Source organism: Carettochelys insculpta, chromosome 5 (genome assembly GCF_033958435.1).
Source record: "Carettochelys insculpta isolate YL-2023 chromosome 5, ASM3395843v1, whole genome shotgun sequence".
Lineage (NCBI taxonomy): Eukaryota > Metazoa > Chordata > Testudines > Carettochelyidae > Carettochelys > Carettochelys insculpta.
In genome coordinates, this window is record NC_134141.1 from 38645292 (window position 1) to 38671114 (window position 25823).

The 25823-nt window shown below is 51.9% G+C and overlaps 2 protein-coding genes and 1 long non-coding RNA gene across 3 annotated transcripts; 1 reads left to right on the top strand and 2 right to left on the bottom strand.

The window, feature by feature from the left end:
- Positions 1-1034: 1034 nt before the first annotated feature.
- CDKN2B (cyclin dependent kinase inhibitor 2B) lies at positions 1035-4451 on the bottom strand. The gene is made up of 2 exons (XM_074994979.1): positions 4291-4451; positions 1035-1586 (listed from the first exon to the last, which is right to left on the bottom strand). The coding sequence occupies exons 1-2, from the start codon at positions 4423-4425 to the stop codon at positions 1311-1313; spliced, it is 411 nt and encodes a 136-aa protein (XP_074851080.1). The 5' UTR covers positions 4426-4451; the 3' UTR covers positions 1035-1310.
- Positions 4452-13761: 9310 nt separating this feature from the next.
- Positions 13762-17120, top strand: LOC142013507 (uncharacterized). The gene is made up of 4 exons (XR_012645664.1): positions 13762-13842; positions 14607-15376; positions 16062-16140; positions 16989-17120. It is a non-coding gene; the product is annotated as an uncharacterized LOC142013507 (long non-coding RNA).
- Positions 16175-24333, bottom strand: LOC142013506 (cyclin-dependent kinase inhibitor 2A-like). Its single transcript, XM_074994980.1, has 3 exons — positions 23847-24333; positions 20975-21296; positions 16175-17383 (listed from the first exon to the last, which is right to left on the bottom strand). Exons 1-2 carry the CDS (start codon positions 23973-23975, stop codon positions 21021-21023), a joined length of 405 nt encoding a protein of 134 aa, XP_074851081.1. The 5' UTR covers positions 23976-24333; the 3' UTR covers positions 16175-17383; positions 20975-21020.
- Positions 24334-25823: the final 1490 nt, after the last annotated feature.

Here is a 25823-nt window from a genome sequence, read left to right on the forward strand (position 1 = left end):
TTTCATTTGGTGTCCTCTAGTTCTTATATTATGGGAACAAGTAAATAACTTTTCTGCATTCACTTTCTCCACACCATTCATGATTTTATATACCTCTATCATATCGCCCCTCAGTCTCCTCTTTTCTAGACTGAAAAGTCCCAGTCTCTCTAGCCTCTCCTCATATAGGACCCTTTCCAAACCCTTGATCATTTTACTTGCCCTTTTCTGAACCTTTTCTAATGCCAGTATATCTTGTTTGAGGTGAGGAGACCACATCTGCACGCAGTACTCAAGATGTGGGCGTACCATAGTTTTATATAGGGGAAGTAAGATATTCTTTGTCTTATTTTCTATCCCTTTTTTAATTATTCCTAACATCCTATTTGCTTTACTGACTACCCCCCCACACACTGCGTGGGTGTTTTCAGAGAACTATCCAATGTAATTCCAAGATCCCTTTCCTGATCTGTTGTAGCTAAATTTGCCCCCACATATGGTATGTATAATTGGGGTTATTTTTCCCAATGTGCATTGCCTTACACTTACCCACATTAAATTTCCTTTGCCATTTTGCTGCCCAGTCACTCAGTTTGCTGAGATCTTTCTGGCTCTTGCCTGCCACTATCCGCTCTCTAGCTGGGTCTGTGCCTTCAGAAGTGGGTTACACCTCTACTGGTATCTGCAACCTGCGCCTGCCATGCCAAATGCCTCTCTTTAAGGACTTCAGTGTGGCGCCGGATGCTCTGATTGCAAACTGTGTAAAACAAAAATAACCCTCCCGATTATTTTCCATGTTGTTGGTGAACCTGGAAAAGCCAACACCGAACACCTCCTGTCTAACTTGCAAACCGGATGTGATCTCCAGACCTTGGGTAGTTGACTCCCCCTTTAATATGTGCGGTGCCTTGTGAGACGTGTGCGCTGGTCTCAAAACAGGGCTTACACAAGGGATGGGTTGGCCCGTTTCATTAAGGGCCCGCTCCGAGTCACACTCATTGTGGCCTTGGACTATTCAGGCTTTTTGTTTGGTGGGGTTTATTTATTTATTTATTTTTTAAAGAAATTTTAAAAAAAAGCGCTGCACGCCGGAGCGAAACCCACCAGAACAGGGTTGTTTTTCTGCTACAGCCCCTGACCCTCCCCCCCAATCCCAGCCCGCTTGCGGTGCGAGGAGGGAGCAGCTGCCCGGCCCTGGGGGAGGGGTCACCGGCTGCCGGAGAAACCCAGGCCCGGTCGAAGTCCCATTGACTTCAGCGGGAAGCAGATCAGCCGGTGCGGTGGGCTGAGCTAGGCAGCGCTGTGGCCCCGCGGGGAGTTGAGCCCCCGCCCTAGGGCGAAGCCCCATCGCTCCCAGGCTGGGCTCGCAGGTAGCGGACCACGCGCTGGTGCCCGCCGGCTTCAGCGAGCTCCAGGGGGAGGCGGCCCCATTTGTCTCGCAGGTCCAGGGCAGCCCCGCCGCTGTGCAGCGCCACGAGGGTGTCCAGGAAACCTTCTCGCGCCGCGTCGTGCACGGGGAGGGAGCCGGTGCTCGGGTCCGGGCGGTTCGGGTCCGCGCCTCTCTGCAGCAGCAGCTCCGCCACCTGGGTGCTTCCCAGCATCATGACCTGGGGCGGGGAGGGGAGGGGGCAGAGGAGAGAAGCCGTCAGTTAGTCTCGCTCGCTTCAGGGCTCCGTTTTGCTCTTTTTTTGCAAGACTCTCGTTGGCTCTAATGGGACTTTTATCCCACGCCGCGCTCTCGGAGTTACTCCGAATTTACACGGGGGTGAGGGAGACCCCGTGCCGGTCGTTTGACTTTGGGATTACACCCAGGTGAATGTTCATGGGGCAGCCTGGTCCCGTGTAGCTCCATGAGGGAACTGCCTTGGCTTCAATGGGAGGGTTGCTAAGGTTTGGTATAATGAGCTTCGTGCAAACGGTGCATAGCCCTGACCTACATGGAAAGACAACGAGTCCTGTGGTACCTGCTGGAGCAGTGGTTCTTAACCTGGGGTGCACGCATCCCCCGGGGGGGGCGCCCTTTCTGGGGGTGCCAGACATGCCAGGCTTTTTTTTGGAAGGTAAATCATGGACAACACAGATTAAGCACAGGCACGTAAGTACAGCTACTTTGTTTCATCAGAGCTGTGTATTTATTAACATTATATATTTGTAACGATTTCCGCAATATACAAACACATTTATTTTCACGTTTTTCACTTAATTGCGGGGAAATTATCTCGCTACAAACTACAGTGTACCGTGTACTATTTTACATATATTTAATATGCATTTTAAAGTGTAAATCCCACCCCCATGTCCCCTTTTGATTTTTGGACAAGGGGTGCGAGAACATATTTGAGTCTTGATTAGGGATGCGAGAACATATTTTGAGAACCAAAGGGGTGCAGGCTGCCCAAAAGGCTAAGAACCACTGTCCTGGGCTAAGATTGTGGAGCCTAAGCGTTCCTGGGCAAAGTGCCCACGAAAGCTTATGCTCCAAAATATCTGTTAGTGGGGAAGGTGCCCCAGGACTTCTTGTTGTTTTTGACGGTATCGACTAACTCGGCTGCCTCTCTGATACCCGTCACACAGGAAATAGTCTCAGCGGGGTGGCGGTGCTAGTCTGGGTCTTGGCCAACCAGAGCAGGCAGTCCTGGAGCGCCTTGTAGACTGACACGTTGGGTGATGGAGGAGCTCTGGGGGGGAAAGACCTACTCCGTTAGATCTGGAGCAGAACGGAGGGACCCCTCCTTCCTGTTCACATTTCACTGGGTCCTCCCACGAAAGCTCACCGCGCACTAAATAAAACCGGCCGTCTTTAAGGCGCTCCAGGGCTGCCTGCTTTGATTCACATCACTGTGCATGATGCGAGTATTTGCCCGGAGCCGATGAAAAGGTTAGAACTGAAAGGGTTCACCAAACGCCCCCAGGAGCTCTGTACTAAACACCTGTGCTTAAGGAGGAGGGACGCTTTCTTGCCTGCCTTCGGTTTTATACCGTTTAAAAAGAAAAGCCCCTCTCGCCTGTTTCGAGTTCGTTGATGCAGGCGTGACCTTTGTTTGCATGAGACTGAAAGAGGAACGATCGGGAGAGGCGCTAAAAACTAATTCATAATAAAAAGAACTTTACAATAATAATCGGATAAATGGGCTACTTCCATGAGCAACGGGAAGGCGCGCACAGGCGACGCCATCTGGTTTTGGATTTGCTTTTACGATGGCCATTGGAATATCGTTTTTAATGCTGCAGTGTAGGTCACAGGTAAGTATTTAAAATATGTTTATTGGTATTGGGCTTTATATGCTCATCAAACAAGATAGTCTGTAGCTATTAACAAACCCATCCTTCAAATTCGCAGTGAAATTCACTTCCAAAGCATGAAAATCGGACACTTTATTAATCGCTGTGCGCAAGAGAAACTGAGTATAATTTGTGAAAGGAGAAAACGGACTGTAAACCCCTCATAGATATTTGAACTGAGTACAGCCAGAAGTTTTGTAACTGAAAGCCAGCCATTTTGGAAGGGGCCCAGCTAGCAAATGGCATTCCGTCTACACCCACAGTAAAAGCTCCCCTCTCTGCCATATCTGTTTCAGAAAAACTGTGCAAAATTACCCTGCCCTTTACTCTGAGCTTTGAAACTTGATTTTTAAAACAAAATCAATTTCTCCCAACGCTTTTAGTTTCCTCCCCAGCTGTACTGTACTCTATAGAAATATAATTCCTTCCCCATCGATCATTCAGAAAATGGCAGGAATCCAGAGTCCATTTATGCTGGATTAAGTGCAATGTTAACTAGCATTTAGATTTTATTTCATCAGTGCCTAACTCCACTTGGAAAGAGTGTGTAATGGGAAGAAAAAGAATTAAAATGACATTTTAAGTGGCTTAGCACCCAGTTATGTAAACTTGATCGAAACGCTCTTCATTTTCCTCCCTCTAGCCTTGTTAAGCACAGAGAGAGGGGGGCTAGGACGGATAAATCCAGGCGGACTGTTCCAGAAATAGCAATTTAAGGCCCTTGCTGGCGGTATCCCTGCCCACGAAGCAGCTTTTCGCTTCGCTGTCCACACCCGGCCCGTTTGGCTCGGTGGGGTGGGAACGGAGCTTTGGAAGTGGCAGGAGCTGGGCTGATAATTGGGAACTGGGGAGAAGCGGAGGGAGGGGGAATAAATGGGGGGCTCGCCCCGCTCGGGTGTCCCCCAGGGCCGGCGCAGGAGCGGGAGCGACCCCCCCCCCCCGGCTTAACCCGGTGGAAGAGAAGCCCCCGGGGCGGCTGCAGGCTGCAGGCTGGGAGGGGAGCTGAGCCCGGCGCCCTCTGCCCTGTACCTGCAGGGGGGTCCTGCCGAAGGAATTCACCCCGTTGGGGTCCAGCCCCGCCTCCAGCAGCAGCCGCACAGTCTGCGCGTCGCCCCGTGCCGCGGCGTTGGCCAGCAGGTCCATCTCGCCAGCGGCAGCCTGCATGGTCGCTCGCCCGAGCTCCGCTGGGCCTCTCGCCGCGTTGCCCCACCTCCCCCCGCCCCCGTCCCCGTCCCCAGACACCGCTTCCCTGCGCATTGTCACAGGCCCCGCCCCGGCCGGAGGCGCCGCACGCCTGAAACCCGATCCCGCCCCGCCGCGCCTCCCTTCCCCGGGCGCGCTCCCCCCGGCCAAGCCGAGCGCCACCCCCCGCCCGGCTTGCGGAGGGGCTAGGAAGCCCCCGCGTCCCCTCGCCCGCCACCTGCAGCGAGCCTGGGCCAGCCGCGCGGGCGGGGACCGTGCTCACCCCTGGGCTGCCCGGCGCCTGCCCACGCGGTTGCGGCTGCCCGCTAAGCCGGGGCTGGTGCACCCAGGGGCCTGGGCCTCGGCCGGGCACTCCGGGGCCCGGGGAAGCCTCGGCTGCCTCAGCCGCCGCCCAGCGGGGCCGTTCTCGGGGGCTGCCTGCAGGACGGGCGGCAGGAGCTGCGGCCCGGGGCGGGAGGGGACTGAACACCCCTCGCACAGGCGTGGCCGGGACCACGAGCCGCTTAGGGGACCCCCCCCCACCGGGTCCATAACCACCAAGATCGGAGCCGCTAGAGTCCCTCGCAGCTTCCTGCGGGCCCCGGGCGAGCCCCCCAGCAGCCCCCCAGCAGCCCCCCAGAGCGCAAGGCCAGCGAGCAACGAGCCAGGCACTGCTGCACCCGGGCAGACGGGCCCGTCCTCACCCGCGCCGCGTCCCCCAGCACGGCTGCGACACGCGGGGCGGCTGACGCGACGGCTCTGCCCCGCAGACAAGCCCCGCCGTGCGCCGGTCGGAGCTGGCGGGTTTAGTGGCCAGACGTGAGGGGGTGGGGATGCCCCCCCCGGAGTAAAAGCGGAGTCGGGGCTGCGGGCACGAGGCGAGCGCTATACGCGGGGATCCGGTGCAACAAGCGCCGGAGGGGGGGGAAGCATTGCCGCGCCGCGCCGTTACCTACGACCTTGGTTTGAGCCGCAGCCCCGGCTATAGCGCTGCGTGGGCAGCTCCCCCGCCCCGGGTCATTCAGCAGACCCCAGCGATCCCACCGAGCTCCAGGGAGCCCCGCTAGGATGCGCACCCCCGCAGCCCTGCTCTGACCTTCTCCAGCGCACGGTTGTCCTCCCCAGCGGCCCATCCGGGGACAGCGTGGGTGCGGGGCTCCCTGCTTCCACGGCCGCGCCGCCAGACTGCGGTGCTCCACGCGGGCCTAGGACAGGAGGGGACGAAACAGCGGGTTACGTTCCCCTCTCCTGACCCCGCAGAGGCCGCTCGGCTGGGCTGCGGAGCCCGGCGGGGGCCGCCCTGGCGTTCCCCCGGAGCGCACCCGCGGGCTGTCAGAGGCCAAGTGCCAACCGGGCTGAGCGCCCCTTTGGGCCGCCGCTAGGCGTGGGGCGGAGCAGGAGCCGGCGCGCGGCGCTCCCGGGGCTGGGCCGGGGCTCAGGAGCGGGTCTCGAGCTTCCCCCCGGGAGGAGCCCCGCTCCCAGGAGCGCTCCGACGGGCTCTTGTCCGCTTGCGGCTGCCCATCGTGCCCTGGAGGGGCCGGGACGCATCACTGCGCCCGGACGGCGCGCCATGCCCCAGGGGGTGACCGCCCGGAGCCGGTCGCTTGGTGTCTGGCCTCGGAGTTCCGCTGAGCTCAGGGTGTCTTTCGTTGACTCCCAGAGGTTCCCGAGGGCGCAGGGGTCGGCCCCTGCACAGGGCACGGCAGGATCGGGGCCTGGGCTTTGTTTTGGGGTGGGGGTGGAAAATGGGTCCTCCGTCGGGCCAAGGGCGCGCTTCGGCACTGCCCTGCGGAGCGCCCTTTCCCGTTTTGACGAACAGCCCGCTGGTGAGGCACCCCCGCCTCCGACCCGCCGGTCCCGCCGCGCCCTGTTTCCATTTGACTGTCCCGCGGAGCCCGCGTTGCATGTAGCCTTTGCAAACGCTGCAGAGAGGGAGCTATAGGTTGCCCCTGCCCATCACATTGCCCTGCTGCGGGTTTTATTTCCACCAGGCACAAATCCCAGCTTCGCATTTAACATCGCACCAGGAGGGAGCTGGGAGCGGTGGCTGGGTCACATCAAATCCATGTATTTTCATTAGCTATTATTCATTGCCATGCCGCCTCCCCTCACCTTCAGCCTCCAACCACACCTTGGGATGTCCTTCTCCATAGGCTCGCACTCTCTCACACTCACACAAAGAGGAAATCACAGTTATAGGGAAACTCTTCCTTATCCGGCATTCTGTCATCCGGAACACACAAATAACCCGCATCGTACCCATAAGCAAACGTTAGTTACTTACAGTACAGGGAAAGTAAATACAAATAACTACAGCAAATACAGTAAAAATTGACAGTGTACAGTACTCATAGTCCATACTATGGTGATTTTTGTTAGATTAATTGTTAAGCTTTTTCAGACTTGGTTTTGCAATCCAAATACCATTTTGTCAACATTGTTTTGTTTTTTTGTACATGACAACCAGACTGCAGTAGTGCAGAGGGGCCCTTTCATGAATCAAGTCCCTGTTGTGTTAGGCAGTATAAAACACAAATCTATGTTCCCTGCTTAGAAAAGCCAACAATCGAAACAAGAGTGAGCTGGAGATTTTATATCTATAATACACACACACACACACACACCCTTCCTCCTTGCTTACATGCACTAATGTGTAAAGGAGTGAAGCACTGACTACAAAACTAAGCTGGAGCTTGCCCATTAAGTGTACAAGAGGATGTGTGTTTCCTCTGAAACAACCCTGTTCTTTATACACGGTAAACTTTCATATCTGGCATTCCATCAGAAGGCATTTTAACCAGAAGGAAATTTTAGCTCCTTTTCCCATAAGTACAGTACAGTGAAAGTAAATACAAATAAATACAGTACATACAGTAGAAGCTGACAGTGTACAATCCTGCTGTGGTTGTTAAATAAAGTACTCTGCATACATTTTTTGTTTGTGTCTTAATATCTAATCTTGTTTTTCTTTAGTGTTATGAATGGTTAGGTACACCTCTCTATTATCCAGAAGACTGGAATATCCGGCAACCTCCCAGCCCGGGCTGCCGGATATGAAAGGGTTTACTGTATACAACTTCTGGTCTTTCCCAACCAGAAATATTTGTCCACAACTTTATAATTTAGGAGGGAGCTAACGTAAGATGAAGTCAATTGGACTTTTCCCACTGCCTCCAAGGGACTACGGATTAAGCTCACATCACATCCCTAGAACTAGTTCCTCTGTAACCCCCAGCTGTAAACTCTGTAGGCAGCCTGAGGCCTGATGACAGCTGCTATGAAGGGTTGCGAAGGTTGGTGTATTTTGTGTGCTCAATGCATTTCCCTTATCATGAGGAATTGCAGGTGCTAGAAGAAGACTCCTGTGCTGTTCAAAGTTAACTTCGGGGCTGGTGGCTGTTCATCAAGGAGGGAAGTGATAGTGAGTGAGTCAAGCCGTCCGGGATATACTGAGGACAGTATTGATAATAACTGCAAAACTTAGCTCTTGTCCAGTTACAGCAGAGAGAAAAACCAGCAGGAGGGCAGAGAGCAAATATGGAAATGAAGAGGGAGTTCTCCTTTTTGGCAAAAAAGGGTCCCAGAAGATGTAGAAATGCTGCTGTCTGGTTGTGCGAGGCCTACCTTATTTCACTGCATCTGGAAAGTGTAAGACACCTACCCTGCCCCCCATCAAGAGGCCTAGGCGCCTCCCAAGCCCTTGTTCCTTGTGGGTCACAGGCTATGTGCAGTACCTGTCCGGGGGCCGAAGTTCACCATTGGAAAACTAGTTCACAGAATGACCTCCCTGTGATGTCCTCTATCCCCAGGAACAGCACTCCAACGTTACAAAATTGCAGCCCCCCATCTTACCAAGTTCTAAATTAGTAACACTCAACACAAAACCACGGAGCTTTCACATTATTATTTTGCCCCGAGAATAATGAGAACAGGTGACAAGATTGTGAAGTTCCAGCAGAGATTTCGAATTTAACCTTTTTGAACTCCCCACCTAAAAGGTTGCAATGGTCACCAGCGTGTGTGAAACAGATTTACCTTAATACAAAGCGTCTGCTGCCTGAGTCATATACCGAGTCAAATAACTGCTGGGTTTAATGGGGGCGGGCGAGGGGGCTGAATAAGACTTGGAGCCCGTAAAAACGCCATATTGAACTATTGGTGCTGTATACCAGCATCAGATTATTCAAGTGAAAAAGCATTTGCAGGGGCGTGGTCTTAGTTTATAGTCCTAGTAAGTGGGGGGGGAGGTGGTTTGGGGGGGGGGGAAGTAAAGGGGAGAAATTTGGCCGCATCCCTGCTTTGAAACCCAGTGGCACTACTGTGGGTTTTTTTTCCCAATAGGAAAGACGCGCCGAAGAAAAGCCTTGGATTGTGTCCAGCGTGTCAGGCCATAACTCCCCCACCTGTGCGCAGTCTGATGCTCGCGTTTCATTGTCCAGCTTCCTGAGCATAGAGGACAACGATGCAATTCGTTTTTCTAAGGGAAAAATGAGGCTAATCAAAATGAAACTGCAGCTGCTCGGACTCAGTGCCCGGCCCCGGCGGTGAGAAGCTCTGGATGCGTTCTAGATAAAATTACAGAAGTAAACGTCTGAAGTTTAGTTCCTGAATCGTGTCTGTTTGCAGTAGAAAATGGCGAGCTTGCTGGAGAAATGCTGAGGGAAAAGCAGCTGTGCAGATTTCCGAAGAACCCTTTTGCTTCGCGGCAGCAAATCCCTTAAAACACGTGAGCTGCCCGGTTACCCAATTCAGCGATACACAGGTTTCCGAGCGGGTGAGTTAGAAGATGCTGTGTACGGAGCAGGGTGCATTTGCGGGACAAACAAAGGGAATTAGCACAGGAACCGTGGTGGCAGCCCTGGTAGGTACGTACACGGCAAAAAAAGGGTCCCAGGAGGTGGTAGGCAAAAAAAAAGTATATGTTGGAAATGGGTTTCTATTTCCTTGTCTGCGCCCAGCATCTCAGGCGGGGAGGGAAGAGCTCCAAGTCTCACCATGTTCACATGCAATGCAAGTTTAATTTGATCCTTCTGGCGTCTTTGTTATAGGTCCAAATTTGTCATCCATACTGGAGGGGGAGCGGGGGGCACAAATGCTGGTTTATTTGAAAGGCCTGGAAAATGCATCGAGCTAGCACTTTAATATAAAGGAAATCAGCGCGAGAGCCTTTATACAAAAATACATGGCTACAGCACTCGGGGGCCTGAATAGATATGGCCCAGTCAGAAGGGGAGAAGCGTTATTTTATGGAGACAAGGCACAAAATCTCAGGGTCAGCATCAAACAAGACCTCTGACCAAAGGCTCCAAGAACCCTACCAATAAGATTTTTTTTTCCGTATCATCAGTTTTCAACCTTTCCTACCCACCACCTCAAAACTATCCCCCCTTCCCTTCTGCATCCCCTCCCTCCATCCAAGCTTTCCTCCAGAAATCCAGATCCTAGAACCCCTTGGGCGGTTTCAGTCAAGCAGCACACATTTAGCAGCAAGTCTCACAAAATAATAACTGAGAGTGCCGCAATATCGCTGAACAAATGAGGACCACAGAATTGCATTTGACTGACTTAGCTACTGCAGCTATTTACAACCGGAAAATGATTTTTGAAGCGGAAAGGATGAAAAGAGAATACCACCTGGGAACGACAGCTTACTTTCTGTAGAAAACTGTTTATTCCACAATACACAATTTAGCAACCCTAATTAACTGGCCTAAGGATTTAGTATGTCTGCCTCTCTCCAGCTGCAGTGGAACACTCATTTTGATTAATGCTGAAAGCTGCCATTATACAAAGTTAAACTATTTTGGTTACACCCTAAACTTTTAACCTCAGGGTTTGTTGTAGCAGAAAACAATCTATTTTAATATTTAAAGTGTCTTTACTTACCAGCAAAGTGATGCAAATTTATTTTCTTTGGTAGCAAGAGATGACACTAAGTCGGGGAAACGTGGGCCCCCGTTAACAATGCATAACTAGTATTTTTCTCTTTACTCTTTTCAGCTGTTAAAGTGGATCGGTAATGATTTTATAACTGTAGTGAAGAAAGTAATAAGCAAGGGTCAGGATGAATTAACTGCATGGAATTAGATTGACTAATTGTAATACAAAGAACCATAAAATGGAGGACGTTGCCAGTTCTCTAATAAGAATACAATGTAAGCAGATGAGTGGCAATTGTTGGATGAGGCGTGCTGGATATCTGTTTCAGAGTGATGTATAAATATATAATTAAATTAAGTCTTACCACGTTCGGGAAACCTCGAATGTAGAGGTAGAAATAGGGAAACTGAGGCAAAATGAGGGCGGGAGTGTTTGTTTTATTTGTTGGTGACTTGTCCTGGGCCGCATAAACGGTAGGTGACATAACCAAGGGGGCAAAAAAACTTGTAATCTGATTCTGTGGTTTAATCAACGCCAGATAATGGTCTCTATATTTTACTAATAATTTAATTTACAGCATTGGATGCTAATTTTCTTTATTATTATTTATTATTATTATTTATTTTAAAAATACAGTAGTTTTTCTTGAAAGATGGGGTTTACTTGAAAGACGAAGCTATTTTAGAAACGCAGGCTGGCTGGCGATTGATCAGAATGAGAGGTTTCCTATCAGCATTTTATAATATAGTTGTGCTTTGCATCAACAAACTACCTATGTGCCAAATGGGGGGGGGGGGGAAAAGTCCTAAATTTGAACACAAATCCTTACACGAGTGCATACAGAAAAAAGTCACTTCCTGCCTAATTTCCACTTACATCCATACAGGCAAGATTGGTGCAAAATGTAACCCGCAGCTTTGTAAATTTCGGGTCAGCTTGGGTCGGGAAGAGTTGGGCCGTGTGATGTTTCTTTTCAATAGGTGTACGCTTTCTTTTTTTTCTCCCTGATTTTCCCACTTTGTGGGAAAACAGTTACATTAGCTTATGCATTAGTATTGTCGCTTTCTAGTTTCTTTCTCATTCAAAGAGGGAAAGGGTAGATATCAGCGCAGCTGCAAGATTTTCAAATGCATGGGTCCCTTTCTGCCCTCCAGACCGCACACACCCACTGCGGGCACTTCTTCTCTTCCCCGGTCCCCTCAGCAAGAGCTGGGAGTGTATCTGCTTCCAATCCGAACCCTTAACTGAGTTTCTTTTTCCAGAGTAGCTTTCATATTTTCCACGCTTATCGTTATTCATTTTAATAGCATACTATTGTGTAGAACAGCTCTGCTATTCCCAATGTTATAGCCTCAATCACAAAATAACTTGGCCCTTCCAAGAGGAAAAAAAAAAATCAGGTTTTGAATATTTAGTGCCCTTTTTAGCACGGATTTGCTTTTTAACAGGTTTGAATTAAATTTTGTACAATCGGTCTTTGGAGGGCAGAAAAAGAGTGTAAAACATGGCTAGGCAGCCCCTCGCTTCAGTGAATTTACTTAAAGGCAGGAAATATGTTCAGGGTCTGTCCCGTGTTTTGGTATTTAGGCTTTTAGGTGAGTGACAGACCCGATATTGACGAGGCTATGTTTGTTAACGTTTAGGATAGCTGTGAGCGAAGTTACTAGGCCCCACATACAGGTTAAACACGGATACTTAAAGATAATTACCCGCACAATGCATAATTACTTTTGATCAAAACCTTCCCTGTACACTGGCCTAACCAGCGTTCAGAATTCCACCAGAAGCACAGAATTATTTACTGCAAAAACCAGGTTATTTTATACAGACAGTGTACACAATCCGGGGCTCCTCTCGGTTGGATTTTTAACCGTGTGATTTTCTGTCTTTTATGGCCGGTAATACTGGTGTTGGCACTGCCTGTTATGCTACAGAATTCGTGTACTTTCCTCGGCTAACATGGCTGCACAGTCTGCAATCACGAGATAATCCCCAGAAAGATCGGCTACTTTATGCTGACTGTGCATTCCAAAATTATAATAAGGCCTAAATTGCACTGTACAAGGCCCAACAAACGGTGTAAGAGGCAGTTTTGAACCCAATCCAGGCAAAACTGCCCCTGAAGGGCTTTAATTTTGCCTGAGCGAGCCCCTCAGGATCCTTTCGGTGTGCATGTTAATACTTTATGAACTGCTAATCAAAATGACCTTCGTTTTGGATGCCTGTGCAGTAATTAATCACTATAAACCCAGGCAAACAGATTTCACCATTAACAAAGCAAAGTGAAAAGACAAACGTGCTGATTTTCTTGTCTGGCTATTCATAACACAGTGCACTGTATATAATCGGCCATTTTCTCTCTCCGAAATAATCTTTTTTGGTGCCACCCCATGAGAACGTGTGCCACCCCTTGCAAGTCTTAACAGAGACTGTAGGTGCAGTTTTATTACACTAAAAACCTGGCGTTTCTAAACATTAGATACAAGCTACCATAATATCGCAGCAATAAATTGTGGACAGTTTTGGAGTGTGACTTGGTATCAAGTTTAAAAATCTGCTACTGCAGATTAAATACAATAAAAGGTTGCCAAAATAGTGCGCCCTGAAACACAAGAGTAACCCCGTAGCAGCAGCCTGTCAGCAACAATTGCTGAAATCAGCGAGGATACTGAGAAATGACCCAGGAGTTTTATTATTCGTCATCCACAATTGTTTATTAGCAGGAGTGTCAACATGTAAATTCCTGTCTGCAGTTCCAGGTTACTCTGGGGGTGCCTGTGTCTTGTTTTGCCCGTCTCCACTGAGCTGGAGGGCAATCTCGTCATTGACCCTACTGGGGCCAGAATTCACCCTCAATCTAAGAGTGGCAACAGCCATTCCCACCCCTCTCGGAGGTTGGTTCCTACCTGCTCTCAGGGGGCAGGCCAGGCTCAGCTCGCCCGCCGCGGCGCTTCCTCAAAATCAGCACGAGGGAAAGGCGAAGGGGCCTGGATCTTGGATAAGCCTTCAATAAACCCTGGATTATCTTGAGCAAAACAGCCCTGACGCGTGGGAGGTTTCTCGGGCGCTTACAGCGGATGGTGCATTTGATTTTAATGCCCATGCTGGCTGGAGCGCCCTGCCCGCGCGCAGCTTTGGAGCTAGCCCCCCGCGGGGCTCAGGTTAGTAACTGACCAGAAAGCACTGGGGCTTCTGCGACATCCTCCACGCAGGGCACAAGGAGCGGGAAATCCACCCTCCCTCCCCGAAGCGCCTTCGCTCGAGCCGCCCCTACAGGCCATTCCGGGGCATTGCACCGGCCCCATCGCTCTCCATTCATTTCGGCGCGGCTTCCTCTCCCCCTCCCCCGTGCGGATCCGAGCAGGAGGGCAGTTCCGCCGGGGGCAGCACGGGGCGGGGCGGGGGGGGGGCGCCCTCTTGCTACCAGCCCGGGCACGGCTGCTCTCCGGGCTGCAGCCGGCGGCGGCGGCTCCTCTGCCGAGCGCAAACCCACGCCGCAGGCCGGCCAGCCAATCGCGGGCAAGTTTTTAAATAAAGCCTCTTACGACATTATTCGCTTTTCCTCCCGGGCGTGAGTGGTTTTAATCGGATCTTTTGGGGGAGGCGCTGCTTCTCCTCCTCCCCACCCTCCCCCCCCAGCGGGGAGGGTCCCCCGGGGCCGGCGCGGAGGTTGCGCCGCCGCGCAGAACGGGCTCCCTGGAGCAGGTAGGGGACGGGGCGGAGGCAAGCCCGAATAGCGGCCCGTGTGGCTTTAAGAGGACAGCTATTGTCCGGGCTTGTCACATAGGCCCCTGGCGGAGACGCGGAGCCGTTGCCGGGTGCGCCGGGCCAGCAGAGCGGCCCCGGGTCCGTGCAGCAGAGGGGCGCTCGCCGCGCAACGGCCCCCACACCGCCTGCTCCCGCAGCGTGGCTGGGGGAGGGGGGCGACTAATTTAGCGGCCGCGCTTGGCAAAGCCAAGGCCGTTTGGCTGCCGCGGGCGGCTTCGTGCCGCCCTCTCCCCCGGGAGCGGCGGGGGCCTGGGCGCGTTTTGTTTTCGCTTCGCTCCCCAGGGGCCAGGGCGTAGAGGGCGGATTATTCGTGAAGTGTCAGAAGGCGACAGCCTCGCGGGACGCTGGGCGCGAGGGGCGGGGCGCGCCAGGGGAACGGCGCTGGGCGCTCCATTTCCCGGGGCGGGGGCAGGGCTTGAACCGACGCGTTAATTCCCCTCTCCGGAGAAAACAAATTAAGCGGATACCTTAGACAACAGGGGGCTGATCTGGGCTCGTTTCTCTCTCGTTCGCAGGGCCTGGCGAAGTGTGTGTGTGTGTGTGTGTGTGTGTGTCATTTTGTACCTTGGTTACCTAAACCCTGGTCTGTGTGTGTGTCCTTTTATGCCTCGATTTCCTAAAGCCGGTGTGTGTGTGTGTCCCTTTATGGCTTGGTTACCTAAACCCTGGTCTGTGTGTGTGTGTGTGTGTGTGTGTGTGTGTGTGTCCTTTTATGCCTCGGTTTCCTAAAGCCGGTGTGGGTGTGTGCGTGTGTGTGTCCGTCCTTTTATGCCTCGGTTTCCTAAAGCCGGTGTGTGTGTGTGTGTGTGTGTGTGTGTGTGTGTGTGTCTCTTTATGGCTTGGTTACCTAAACCATGGTCTGTGTGTGTGTGTGTGTGTGTGTGAGTGAGTGAGTGTGTCCTTTTATGCCTCGGTTTCCTAAAGCCGGGGTGGGTGTGTGGGTGTGTCCCTTTATGGCTTGGTTTCTTAAAGCCTGGTGTGTGTGTGTCCGTGTCCGTCCTTTTATGCCTCGGTTTCCTAAAGCCGGGGTGTGTGTGTGTGTGTGTGTGTGTGTGTGTGTGTGTGTGTGTGTGTGTGTCCGTCCCTTTATGGCTTGGTTTCCTAAAGCCTGGTCTGTGTGTGTGTGTGCGTGGGTGTATGTTTCCCTAACGCCTGGTCTCTGGGCAGACTGACTCCTGGCGGGTTGTGCGCTGTAGGGGGAAGGTGCTTGTCTTCCTGTCCTTCCTACGCCGCCCAGCTGATCGGAAGGAGAACCCGCTCCCTTCTGAGCGCCATTTGAGCAGAGGTACAAAATGGGCTCACGCCTGGCTCAGGTGCTGGCCTCGGGCGCTCCGGGGCAGCCGCAGCTGTGGGATCCTGGCGTGGGCCGGCAGCGGGAGGGCGAAGGAGCTGCTCCGGGACAGTGTCCCTGGAGCACACGGCTCGGTTTGTGGTGCACCCTCTGCACCTCCCTGGCCCCCAGGGAAGCAGCGTGAGCGGTCGGGTGGGCAAAGGTCACAGAGACCCCGCAAGGGCAGCAGGTCCCGGGGGGAGAAGGGCGGGGGCGGGGAGGACTTAGATTCGGAGCCCCCGCGGCCCTGCTGGGAGGGTGTTTTTGTTTCTAGGGCTGCGAACAGGCCCGGTGAAGCGGGGATGACTCACGTGTCCACAGAGTGAACACAGGATTACGCATTTGCAGAGACGTCTGGGCTCAGGGCAGCGAGTTGCACGGGCCATGGTGCCCGGGCTCCCGTGGGCCCAGCTCCTGCAAAATTTGGGGTTGGGTCTGTCCCCCACTGCCCCGGTGCATCCCCAGCTCCATGTTCCACCCCCGGGGTGATTTAAAAGGCCCCAGGGCCCCCACCGGCAGCACAGTGGGGCCAGTGCGGTTTCCTGCCTGCTTGCTCCCTTGGGCTGCCGGCCTGGCCCTGCACCCCCTGTTTGGGGGGAGAGTTGTCTCTGTGCACTGCCCTCCCCCTCTCCGCCCTCAGTGCCTCTGTGGCGGTGGTGTCTGCCGAGAGCAGCGTGTGGAGATCCTCCTCTGAGCTACCACTGGAGGAAGAGAGCCAGGTAAGCAATACACCCCCATCCCCTCTCCCTGACCCCCCTCCTGCCTGCAAACTCCCTCCCAGAGCCTGCAAGCCAATCCTCTGCCCCAATCCAGAGCCTTCACCGGTACCCAACCCCCATCCCACACCCTAGACCCACCACCTTCTGCAACCAAGCTCCCTCCTGGGACCTGAACGCTGCACCCCCTCCTGCGCTCTAACACGCTACCTCAGCCCAGAGCCTGCACCAGCATCCAAACTGTCCCAGAACCTGCACCCTGACCCCCCTGCACCCCAACGTCTTCCCACCCTGCACCCCAACCCCTTGCCCCTACTCACTGCCTGCACCCAGCACCCTCTCTCCTTCCCAGAGCCTGCCTCTCCCCCCACCCCCAACTCCCTCCCAGAGTCTTGGGCAGGTTGCGGGGGAAAGACTTGGACCCCTTCAGGGCACCACCAGCATTTTTACAAACCTGCCGGCCCTGTTTTTACGGGCAAAAGTCACCAGTAGTCTGCGAAAAGCTCCTAAAATTGCACCCAAGGCCTGGAGGAGAACAGTAAGCGCAAACAGGCATTTAATAACAGTGGAGAGGGGGGTTGCTAACAACTTCTCACAGCATTAAAATGCAGATTAAGTAATTCAACATCATAGCCCCAGACCTGCTGCCTGATGCCCGCTGCGTGGAAAATGCGCTACGGGCAGGAGCGAAAAAAGCCCCTTGGATCGTTAACAAGAGTTGCCAGGAGTGCTGGGGGGGGGGTGTCCTTTGCTCTGGGGACGTACACAAGGCCATTGTTCTCGGTAAGTTATCGGAAATCACTTCAAATGGTGTTCTTCCCCCAAACGGCACCTCTCGGCTGACTCGGCAGCGTCCACAACCTGCAATTGCGTTCGAGGGAAGAGCCTGGGCGAGCTACTCCCGCCCCTCTTCAGCCAGGGCTGCTGCCCTGGAGTCAATCCAGAGGGTTCAACAGCTAGTGACAGGGTCGGGTCACTGGCACCCGCTGCCGCGAGCCAGCACAGGCCCCGGGCATCACTGACGCGCCATCCCGGGCGGCGAGCGCTGTGCAGGCCCGTAGAACGGAAGATGACTCGGGTGAGTTCGCGCTGCAGGACCAGCTCCCGGGGCCCCGGGTTCCTCCCGCTCAGCGGCGGACTTGGGCAGAGGCTCGAAGGGAGCGACGGGGGAAATCGGCGGCGGCGGTTGCAGTCCCCGGACTAAAGCGAGCGGCGGCTGTGCCTGAGCGCTGCGGGGGAGGGGACGCTGGAGAAGAAGGGGGGTTACCAAATTTGAGCCCCCATCCGCAGCCCTGTCTACTCGTCCACCCAGGAGCTCACGGGGCAGCTCCCACTCGCATCGGCGAGCATAGCGTGGCCCCCACGCCGCAACCAGCGCGGAAGGGCTCTCCGGGGGGGACCCCTGGGCGCGCAGCGCGGAGCTCACTCAGTCCCTTGCAAAGTGAGGGAATGTCGGGGCTGAGGCTCCCTGGAAAGCTGCGGTGCCCCACTAACTCCCTCGGAAGTGCGCGGCCGCCTGCGCTCTCGCGTCTTTGCCGGTCAGGAGATTAATTTGAAGTGGCGGGGTTGTGACAGCAGCAAGCCAAAGAGGGGACCTGTTCCTGCCCTCTAATTTGCCTGCCTAACGCCTTGGATATCAATGGGGTTCGGTGCGTAAGAAAGGGACAGGAATTACTCCGTTATTTGTTAGACTATAAATAACATGGGGAGGGCAAGTCTGTACGGAGAACAGTTTGACATTCAGCCCTGTCAGAGGGGCTGCCGCAGGTCCTTTCATGCCACTGAAACCGTCCTCTGATCTCGTTGGATATACGATTCCTGCTACCTGACTTTCCTGGGTGAATTTCATTCTGTAATGAGCCGTTGACACAGGATGTCTGATAGGACCAAGGGCATTCAGTCTCGAAGTACAGAAGGAAATTATTTATCTTGAGCTTTTGTCGCTTCGTGTACTACCAGCTCTGTTCGATTTCCACAACATTTAAAATCTGTAATAAAAACCTCCTCTCGTAATCGTAAGGGCTTTTGACTATACAGAGCCAAAATAAAAACTATAAAACATCTGGAGTTTGTGTTAATTTACGGGCGCCTTTTCTAATTTTTGAAGCCTGCGCTACAACTTTTTTTCCTGCAGAGAAATTATTCCTTTCAACAGATCACGAAAAGCTCGAAGTTGCTTTCATGAATAGTCCTTTCATAAGGCGTTCATTTTAAAGTGGGTTGTTTTTTTTTAAATGTCACGTGTCCCTAAAATGTATTTGAGGGTTCTTTCCATTTTAGTGGTAAACTTTCTTCAACTGATTGTGAATGAATACATAGAAACAGTTATTTGTGAATATTTGTTTTTGAATAGTGATAGCTATTTTTAAAGGAAATTATAAGAGAAATGAAGATGCAAAGAATTTTGGGAAAGATATAGAACTATTTTGGAGTTTCAGTGTCAGGGCAGCATAGGAGTCTTAGAAACTAGTATCGTTAAGAATTTCCTCGTTGTGGCAAAACCAGACCAGGTCTGGTTTTTTTCCCCAATTCTATTTTCATGAAAAAGGGGTGGTCTCAACTGCATGCACTGTGCAGGTCTGAAGAAGTGGGTCTGTCCCACGAAAGCTCACCTACTGAATTATTTTGTTAGTCTTTAAATTGCTACTTGAATGCTTTTTTTTGTTTTGATAGTATGTAAACTCTCTCTCTGCTACTTGTTGTGGCACTGCACGTTGTAGAGCCGTGTGGAAAAAGGGTGGCAAAGTTACAAAGGATTACAAATTTATGTAAGATACTTCAAAGCTGAGCCTAAAGAGTTACAATGTGATCTCTCAAAATGGGGTGATTGAACAACAAAATGACAGATAAAATTCAGTATTGATAAGTGCAGACTAGTGTACATTAAAAAATGTAATCCCAGTTAAATCAGGTGTTACCACTTCGAGATCTTGGAGTCATTGTGGATAGTTCTGTGAAAACATCTGCTGCCTGTAAAGCAGAACTCAAAAAAGCTAGTGGGATGTGAGAAATTATTAGGGAAGGGATAGATAAGAAAATAGTAAATATCATATGGCTCCCCCACACCTTCATTAGTTTCTTTTCTAATTTTTGAATTCTGCTCTACAGCTTTTTTCCTGCAGAGAAATTATTCCTTTGAACACATCATGAAAAGCTCGAAGTTGCTTTGATGAATAGTCCTTTCATAATGCCTTCATTTTAAAGTGGTTTTTAAAGTGTCACATCTCCCTAAGATGTATTTGAGGGTTCTTTCAATTTTAATGGTAGATTCCCCTCAACTGATTGTGAATGAATACACAGAAACAGTTAGTTCTGAATATATGTCTTTGAATATTGATAGCTATTTTAAAAAGCAAATGGTAAGAGAAATGAAGATGCAAGGAGTACTGGGAAAGATATAGAACTATTTTGGATTTTCAGTGTCAGGGCAGCATAGTGCATGCAGTTGAGGCCATCCCATTTTCATAAAAATAGAATTGGAAAAATAACCAGAGCAGGGCAACAAAAATTATAAGGGCTATGGAACAGCTTCCGTCTGAGAAGAGATTAGAGAGACTGGGACAGTTGTCTTAAAGAGCATCTCCGAAGACTATACAAGCATGGATGGGTGGAGACAATTGTTAGGAAAATGTCATTTACCCTTTCACATAATGGGTGGCCCCTGGATTTTTGCAATGAAAAAAAATTGCAGAAGGGTTAAAGAAATATAACTAAGTGATTCTGCATACAAGGCTCCCTATGGAACTCATTAATTGGGGATGTTAAGATCAAAAGTAACTGGGTTCCAACAATAGTTAAGATACCTTCATGGAGGATAGGTTCATCAATGGCTAGGAAGTTAACCTATTCAAGGATGCAGCTCCATTTTCGGGTGTCTTTAGCTCTCTGACTTTCTGAAGTGGGCACTGAAAGGGATGGATCACCTCTTAGTTGCTCTGTTCATTCCCTCAAGCATCTGGTACCCGCCATGGTCAGAAGAGCGGATACTGAGCTAGATTTTCTTAATCTTTGTGGGACACGTTGTAAATATTTGATTTCTATATTTGGAGATTTAGCATCTTGCATGATTTTACCCGAGGGTATGGTTTACTTTAAATTGTTAAAATATGTATCTAAAATGCAAATAGAAGTACCCATAATTCTCTAAAACATAGTTAAATTGAATAACCCCCTTCCAATCACGCTACCACCGTGGGCCTGTTACAGCCTCTCCTAGAATCAAAGTCAACCACTGACAAAAATCGGAGCTGAATCTGGCGCTAGGGATCTGAAATTCTAAGATTCTCTTTGGTTTCCGATTTCCAAAAATGTCTGACTTGTATCCTGGCTGTATCTCCTGGAAAAGCCAGGCACTAGGAAGCATCAGTTTGTATTCCAGATCTGGGAAAGAAAACTGCACTCTGAGAAACACAAAGATTTTTTCCCTGTCATACTATTAATGCTTTATTCATTTAAGTGGAAAATTTATCTTCCTGGTTTCTTTTCTAGTAGTGCTTGAACGCTTGCTTTTATTTTTCCAAGTAAAAGCTAATATACACAAGTGTCCAAAGAAAAAGGCATATTCGCCTTTAGTGCATTTCAGAGAACATTTCCAAGTGGCATATTTAGAATACTTCATACCCTGAAGAGAAAGGGACCTTAAGTTATGGTTTGGGAGGAAAACACACCACTTCACGTGAACCCTTGGATTAAAGATGAACAACATGGCATGAACCTACTGAGTGACGGTCACACTCAGCCACTGGTGCCTCCCTCTCCCGTCCAGCCCGATGTGGGACCCCCAACAAGGCGGCTCCCAGCTATCCCGGAGGATGGTACCTGGCTGCTGTGGACAAACCTGGTGCCTGAACTTCAGTGCATTGCGTGGACTCCCCGCCCCCGCCCTAGGGCGGAGCCCTATTGCTTCCAGGCTGGGCTCGCAGGTAGCGCACCACGCGCTGGTGTCCGCCGGCTTCAGCGAGCTCCAGGGGCAGGCGGCCCCGTTTGTCCCGCAGGTCCACGCGAGCCCCGCCCCTGTGCAGCGCCACGAGGGTGTCCAGGAAACCTTCTCGCGCCGCGTCGTGCACGGGGAGGGAGCCGGTGCTCGGGTCCGGGCGGTTCGGCTCCGCGCCTCTCTGCAGCAGCAGCTCCGCCACCTGGGTGCTTCCCAGCATCATGACCTGGGGCGGGGAGGGGAGGGGAGGGGGCAGAGGAGAGAAGCCGTCAGTCGCCGAGTCTTTAGCCGGGCAAGACCACCATGGCGGGGTGAGCAACCCCGGGCGGGGGGAGAGATCTGCGGGATTGGAGTCTCTGGAACTAAGGCCGGGCACTGAACAACTGTGGGCGTCAGCCCGAGCCCGAGCCCGATCCAGCTTCCACTCAAGTACATGGGAAGCGGGTCAAACCCGAACCTACAGCAGGGCATTTGGAAAAGGGGGTAACAGAGCGTTGATCCGAGTCCATGGCTTGCTAGGCTCTGAAGGCACAGGGGCTGCCGGAGAAAGACGCGGCACCTTGCTTGAAACGGCCAGAAAGTCAAATCTTGAGGGTTTCCTTCCCTGCCACCCCCCCACCCGCAGTGTAAATATCTGCTTTATATCAGGCATATATTAGACGCCATACTGTAATAGTCCCCTCTTAATGACCTGCTCGCACGATGTACTTGGGGAACTCACTAGACCAAAAATGCATTTAGTGTGGGAGTGCTTACACAGGGACATTTTACTGCCCATTTAACCTGCACTGAACTCTGAAACTTTCCTAAAACTGAGGGCCTTGAGTGGACCCAAATAGTGGGATCCCTCAGTAATTCCGGTACAATTCCCCTAAAGGCAAAGATGCTGCTCATGCTGAAAAAAAACAACATTCAAAGTGAAAATTAATTCATAAAACACCCGAATTAGCAACGGTAACACGCTAAGTATACCCCAAGCTGCTTTTTTCCGGGTAGATTCTGTATAATGTAGATTAAAATCTTTCCCTCTATATGAAAATATTGAATTTTACTTTAAATATAATTAACTGCTCACATTGCTGGCAATCCTCCCTCAAACGGCACTTCAAAGTAGTGCATAATTCACTAGCATTTACGCAGCTGTGGACTAGAACACAAGTCCTCTGTGTGTGTGTGTGTGTGTGTATGACACACACTTCATTTGAAGGGATCTAAAATACAGATTTAATTTAGTCCAGTGGCCACGAAGACACCAACATTTCTGTTTGAGAGAAATTTATAACCACACTAGAAATTTCTGTTTGTAAAATTGGGTTTCACTTTTAAATGCAGCACATTAAAAGATGCAGCACATTTTCTATTGAAGGAGCCTCACCAAACGCACAAATTACTCCCTTTTTTTTTAGTAAACTGTAGATGTAATAAAATTGTGGTCATTCCAGTTTTACGGGAAAATATACTCAGAAGTTGGTTAAATAAACAACTGACCCTAAGTAAAGATTTAGAATGTACTTTAATAGTTTTTAGTAATCCTTCAGGACATGGAAGATTTTAATGTCTGTACTTCACTATATATGTTATAAATAACCCAATCTAATGCATATCCATTTTTTCTGATTAATCTAGTGTTTCTGTTTATATCGTTAAGTTATTTGATCTCGGGCGAAAATATGATCACGACTTCCAGGAGCAGATTTAAAATGAAAGAGCACCCCCTTTCCAAAAGTGAAATTTAGGCACAGATATACCAATTACTGAAGTTAGAGACCATAAAGTACTCGGTGGGTTTGAGTCATCATGTCACAATTACAGTTAGACAAAAACAATACGTTATTAAAACTAAAACTGTTTTCAAAGGGGATCGTCGTGTTTTTAATACCACTCTCGGGTTTCAGCGTAAGTGAAATTAACTCGCTTTCTTCGATCATTTCGTCTTTATTGTTTAGGTGCTTATTTATACTTCTTCGGACAAACCTTTGCATTGCCCTCCCTCATGTAAAACTCCCACATGGAATACAGTGGGGGCTTTGCGTGCAGGAGAAAATAATCCCAGAAAGGATCAGGAACTACTACAGCATCAATGTTAAATCGGGCATGTATTTCTATCTCTCGAGCTGTAACTAGCCATCTGGAAGCCTAGGTCCTTTGAGCATCTTACTATGTCCAAAACATATCTGGAAAGTGAAATTGTGTGACTCAGTACTTTGTTCCTTACGCATATTTCTGCGGACGCCGAGTGGGGAGCCGCCATTTCAGCATTTTGATAATAGTTTGTATGCACGGCAGGCCGGGGCAGGGCTTCCCTTTGGATTTTGATCGGCTGTCACTGTTACGCAGAGCGCCAGCGTCAGGCTGTCCGTGGAAGGGGTGCTTATGGCACACGCTGTCGGGGGGATGAACGGCCTGCAGGACCAGCGAGGGCCAGAGCAGTACCCAGCGCAAGCCACAGTGCGAGGGGCTCGGCCGACTTTCTGCAGAGCTGCAGTGAGGTGACGCTTTGGGATCCGCACTCGGCCACCTCCCCGCAGCCAGCCCGCGCTGTGAGTGGCCGAGGCTGCGCGCAGGTGAGAGCTGTTGCGCGCTGAGAGCGGAGGAAGGGCGGCCAGGCGTTTCCAGGGCTGGGTCCGAGGCGCTGCTCTCAGAACAAGCGGAGCGTGTGGAGCGCTCAGCGCTGAAGTCTTTCGGGTTTCCCTCCTCGCACCACCACCACCACCTCCCTGTGGGTTGCGCGGCTCCTTGCCTGGCTCCCGAGGAACCCGCTCGCTGGCCCCTATACCTGGATCGGTGTCCTGCCGCAGCTATTGACCGCATTGGGGTCCGCCCTCTGGTCCAGCAGCTCCCTCACCCTCTCCAAATCGCCGCGGGCAGCGGCGCTGGCCAGCGCGTCGGCCAAGGGCTGGCCCATGCCTCGGCCTCGCTGCTGGATCTCGCATCAATCAGCGCCAGCGCCCGGGGCCCCCGTCTCGCGCTTCTCCCCGGGCAGGTCCCGGTCTCCTAATCCATCAGAGCGCCGCGCCTCCTTCTGCGCCTCCAAGGGCAGCGGCGCTCCCCGGGACAGCTGCGACGCCGGCTCTGGGCAGCTCCCCGGGCTTTCCTGCCCCCGCCGCAGCAGAGGGGAGCGCCGCCGCCGGGCTGGGAGCGCGGCCCGCCCAGGGCTTGTTTTCTTGCCCCAGCTGGTGCACAGCCCCCGCCTCCTCGCGGAGCGTGTTCTGACTTGCCCAGCCGCTGACGTCACGCAGCCGGGCAAGCAACCGCCCGGCGAGGAACAGCTGGGGAGCGAGAGCCGGTCCCCGGGCGCATGCGCGCTTGTCGCTCTGAAGGCCGTTGGCCGCCGGAGATTCCGAGGGAGGAACCTCCCGCCTCTCCCGCGTTTGCTTCCAGAGTGGGCGGGGGGCGGCGGTCTCCCGCCGTTCTCCAGGCCGGCCTAGATCCCGGCAGCTCCGTGCGGGGGGGCGGGAAGCAGCTCCTGGAGAGCCCGCCCCCCGGGCGTCTCCGCTCCGCTCGGGCCTCCTCGCCGCAGAGAGGGGCGCAGGGAGGCCGGCCAGTCCCTTCAGCGGCCTGTGCCCCGGCTGCCTCACCCCTAAAGCGGGGCCGGCGGCCCGCAGCCCGCCCGCGCGCCGGGGACTGGCGGGCGGTTGGTCGTGGAGCGCTCTGGGAGCCGCGGAAGAAGGGTGCCGCGCCGCCCGCGCTGCGGCAAGTGGGGCGGCCCCGTGCTTAGGGCCCGTACGCTGGGGCTGTGGGGTCCCCCTTCTACCGCCTCCCAGTCCCCGCTGGGGGAGGGCGGATGCTCAGGCCGCTCTCCCCTGCCCAGCGCTGTGTGATTTGCTGATGGCAGCCTCCCTGTCAGGGCAAGGTGCTGAGTGCATTTCACTCATAGGCCAAATGACCAGCATCTGTCCTTCGCTTCACTCCCTCCCACTTGTCTGGTTAGTCCTCATGCTCTGTCTCCGAAGTATGCCTTGGTATTGTGTCCCATGGCAAAGTGGCTCTAGTGTTGGTGGGGAACCTGCAGGCCAGTGGTTCCCAACCTTTTCAGTCACAGGGCACACTCCAGTGAGACGAACAGTTCCACAGCATACCGCCCCCCTTTTCCAGCTGAAATTATTGCTGGTAAATGGCACATTTGCTTACATTGCCTATGGTTATGGTCTTGAGAGGTTTGCAACATCGTAGTGCACACAACAGGCTAAACAAGGATCAAATGCAGTCATGTTTCAAATCCACCCCATAATACTATGTCTTAGACGGTGAGCAAAGAGCCAGAGCAAGGGGAAATTAATGACATTTCATGGCATATGAGTGTATGGCCACACTGGTTGAAAACCACTGCTCTAGGTAGAACTGTAATAGAAATAATGTCTCCACCTCCCCTTTCAAATCATCCATTTTTAAAAGCCAGACTTTGTACCTTCCGGGTATGGGTGCTGGAGAATATGGAGGATTCGCTTTCATGTGACAAGATGTTTACGCAGTTCTTGGCTTTACCTCAACCAATAAAACATATAGTACCTTGGCAAAAGCTTCATGCTTATCAATTGAGGGTGATAAAGATAAACTTAAATAATGTAATCAGAATGAAATATAATGAGGTAGATGGGAGTTGTCCTGAAAAAGTTGAACAAGGCTTGTGACCCCTTTCTGGAATCCCAGAGTAATTGTTTCAGGAAGAAATTTTCTTCAAAAGTTTTATTTTTAAAAATTCAACAATTGTGGGTTGGCACATGGCAGCTGCGAATGTTTCTGTGTATATTTT

Coding starts and splice junctions, on each gene's coding strand:
- CDKN2B (XM_074994979.1), bottom strand. CDS start 4,425: ATGCAGGCTGCCGCTGGCGAGATGGACCTGCTGGCCAACGCCGCGGCA. Junction 1,587..4,290: donor TCGGCAGGACCCCCCTGCAG/GTACAGGGCAGA, acceptor TCCCCGCCCCAG/GTCATGATGCTGGGAAGCAC.
- LOC142013506 (XM_074994980.1), bottom strand. CDS start 23,975: ATGGGCCAGCCCTTGGCCGACGCGCTGGCCAGCGCCGCTGCCCGCGGC. Junction 21,297..23,846: donor GCGGCAGGACACCGATCCAG/GTATAGGGGCCA, acceptor TCCCCGCCCCAG/GTCATGATGCTGGGAAGCAC.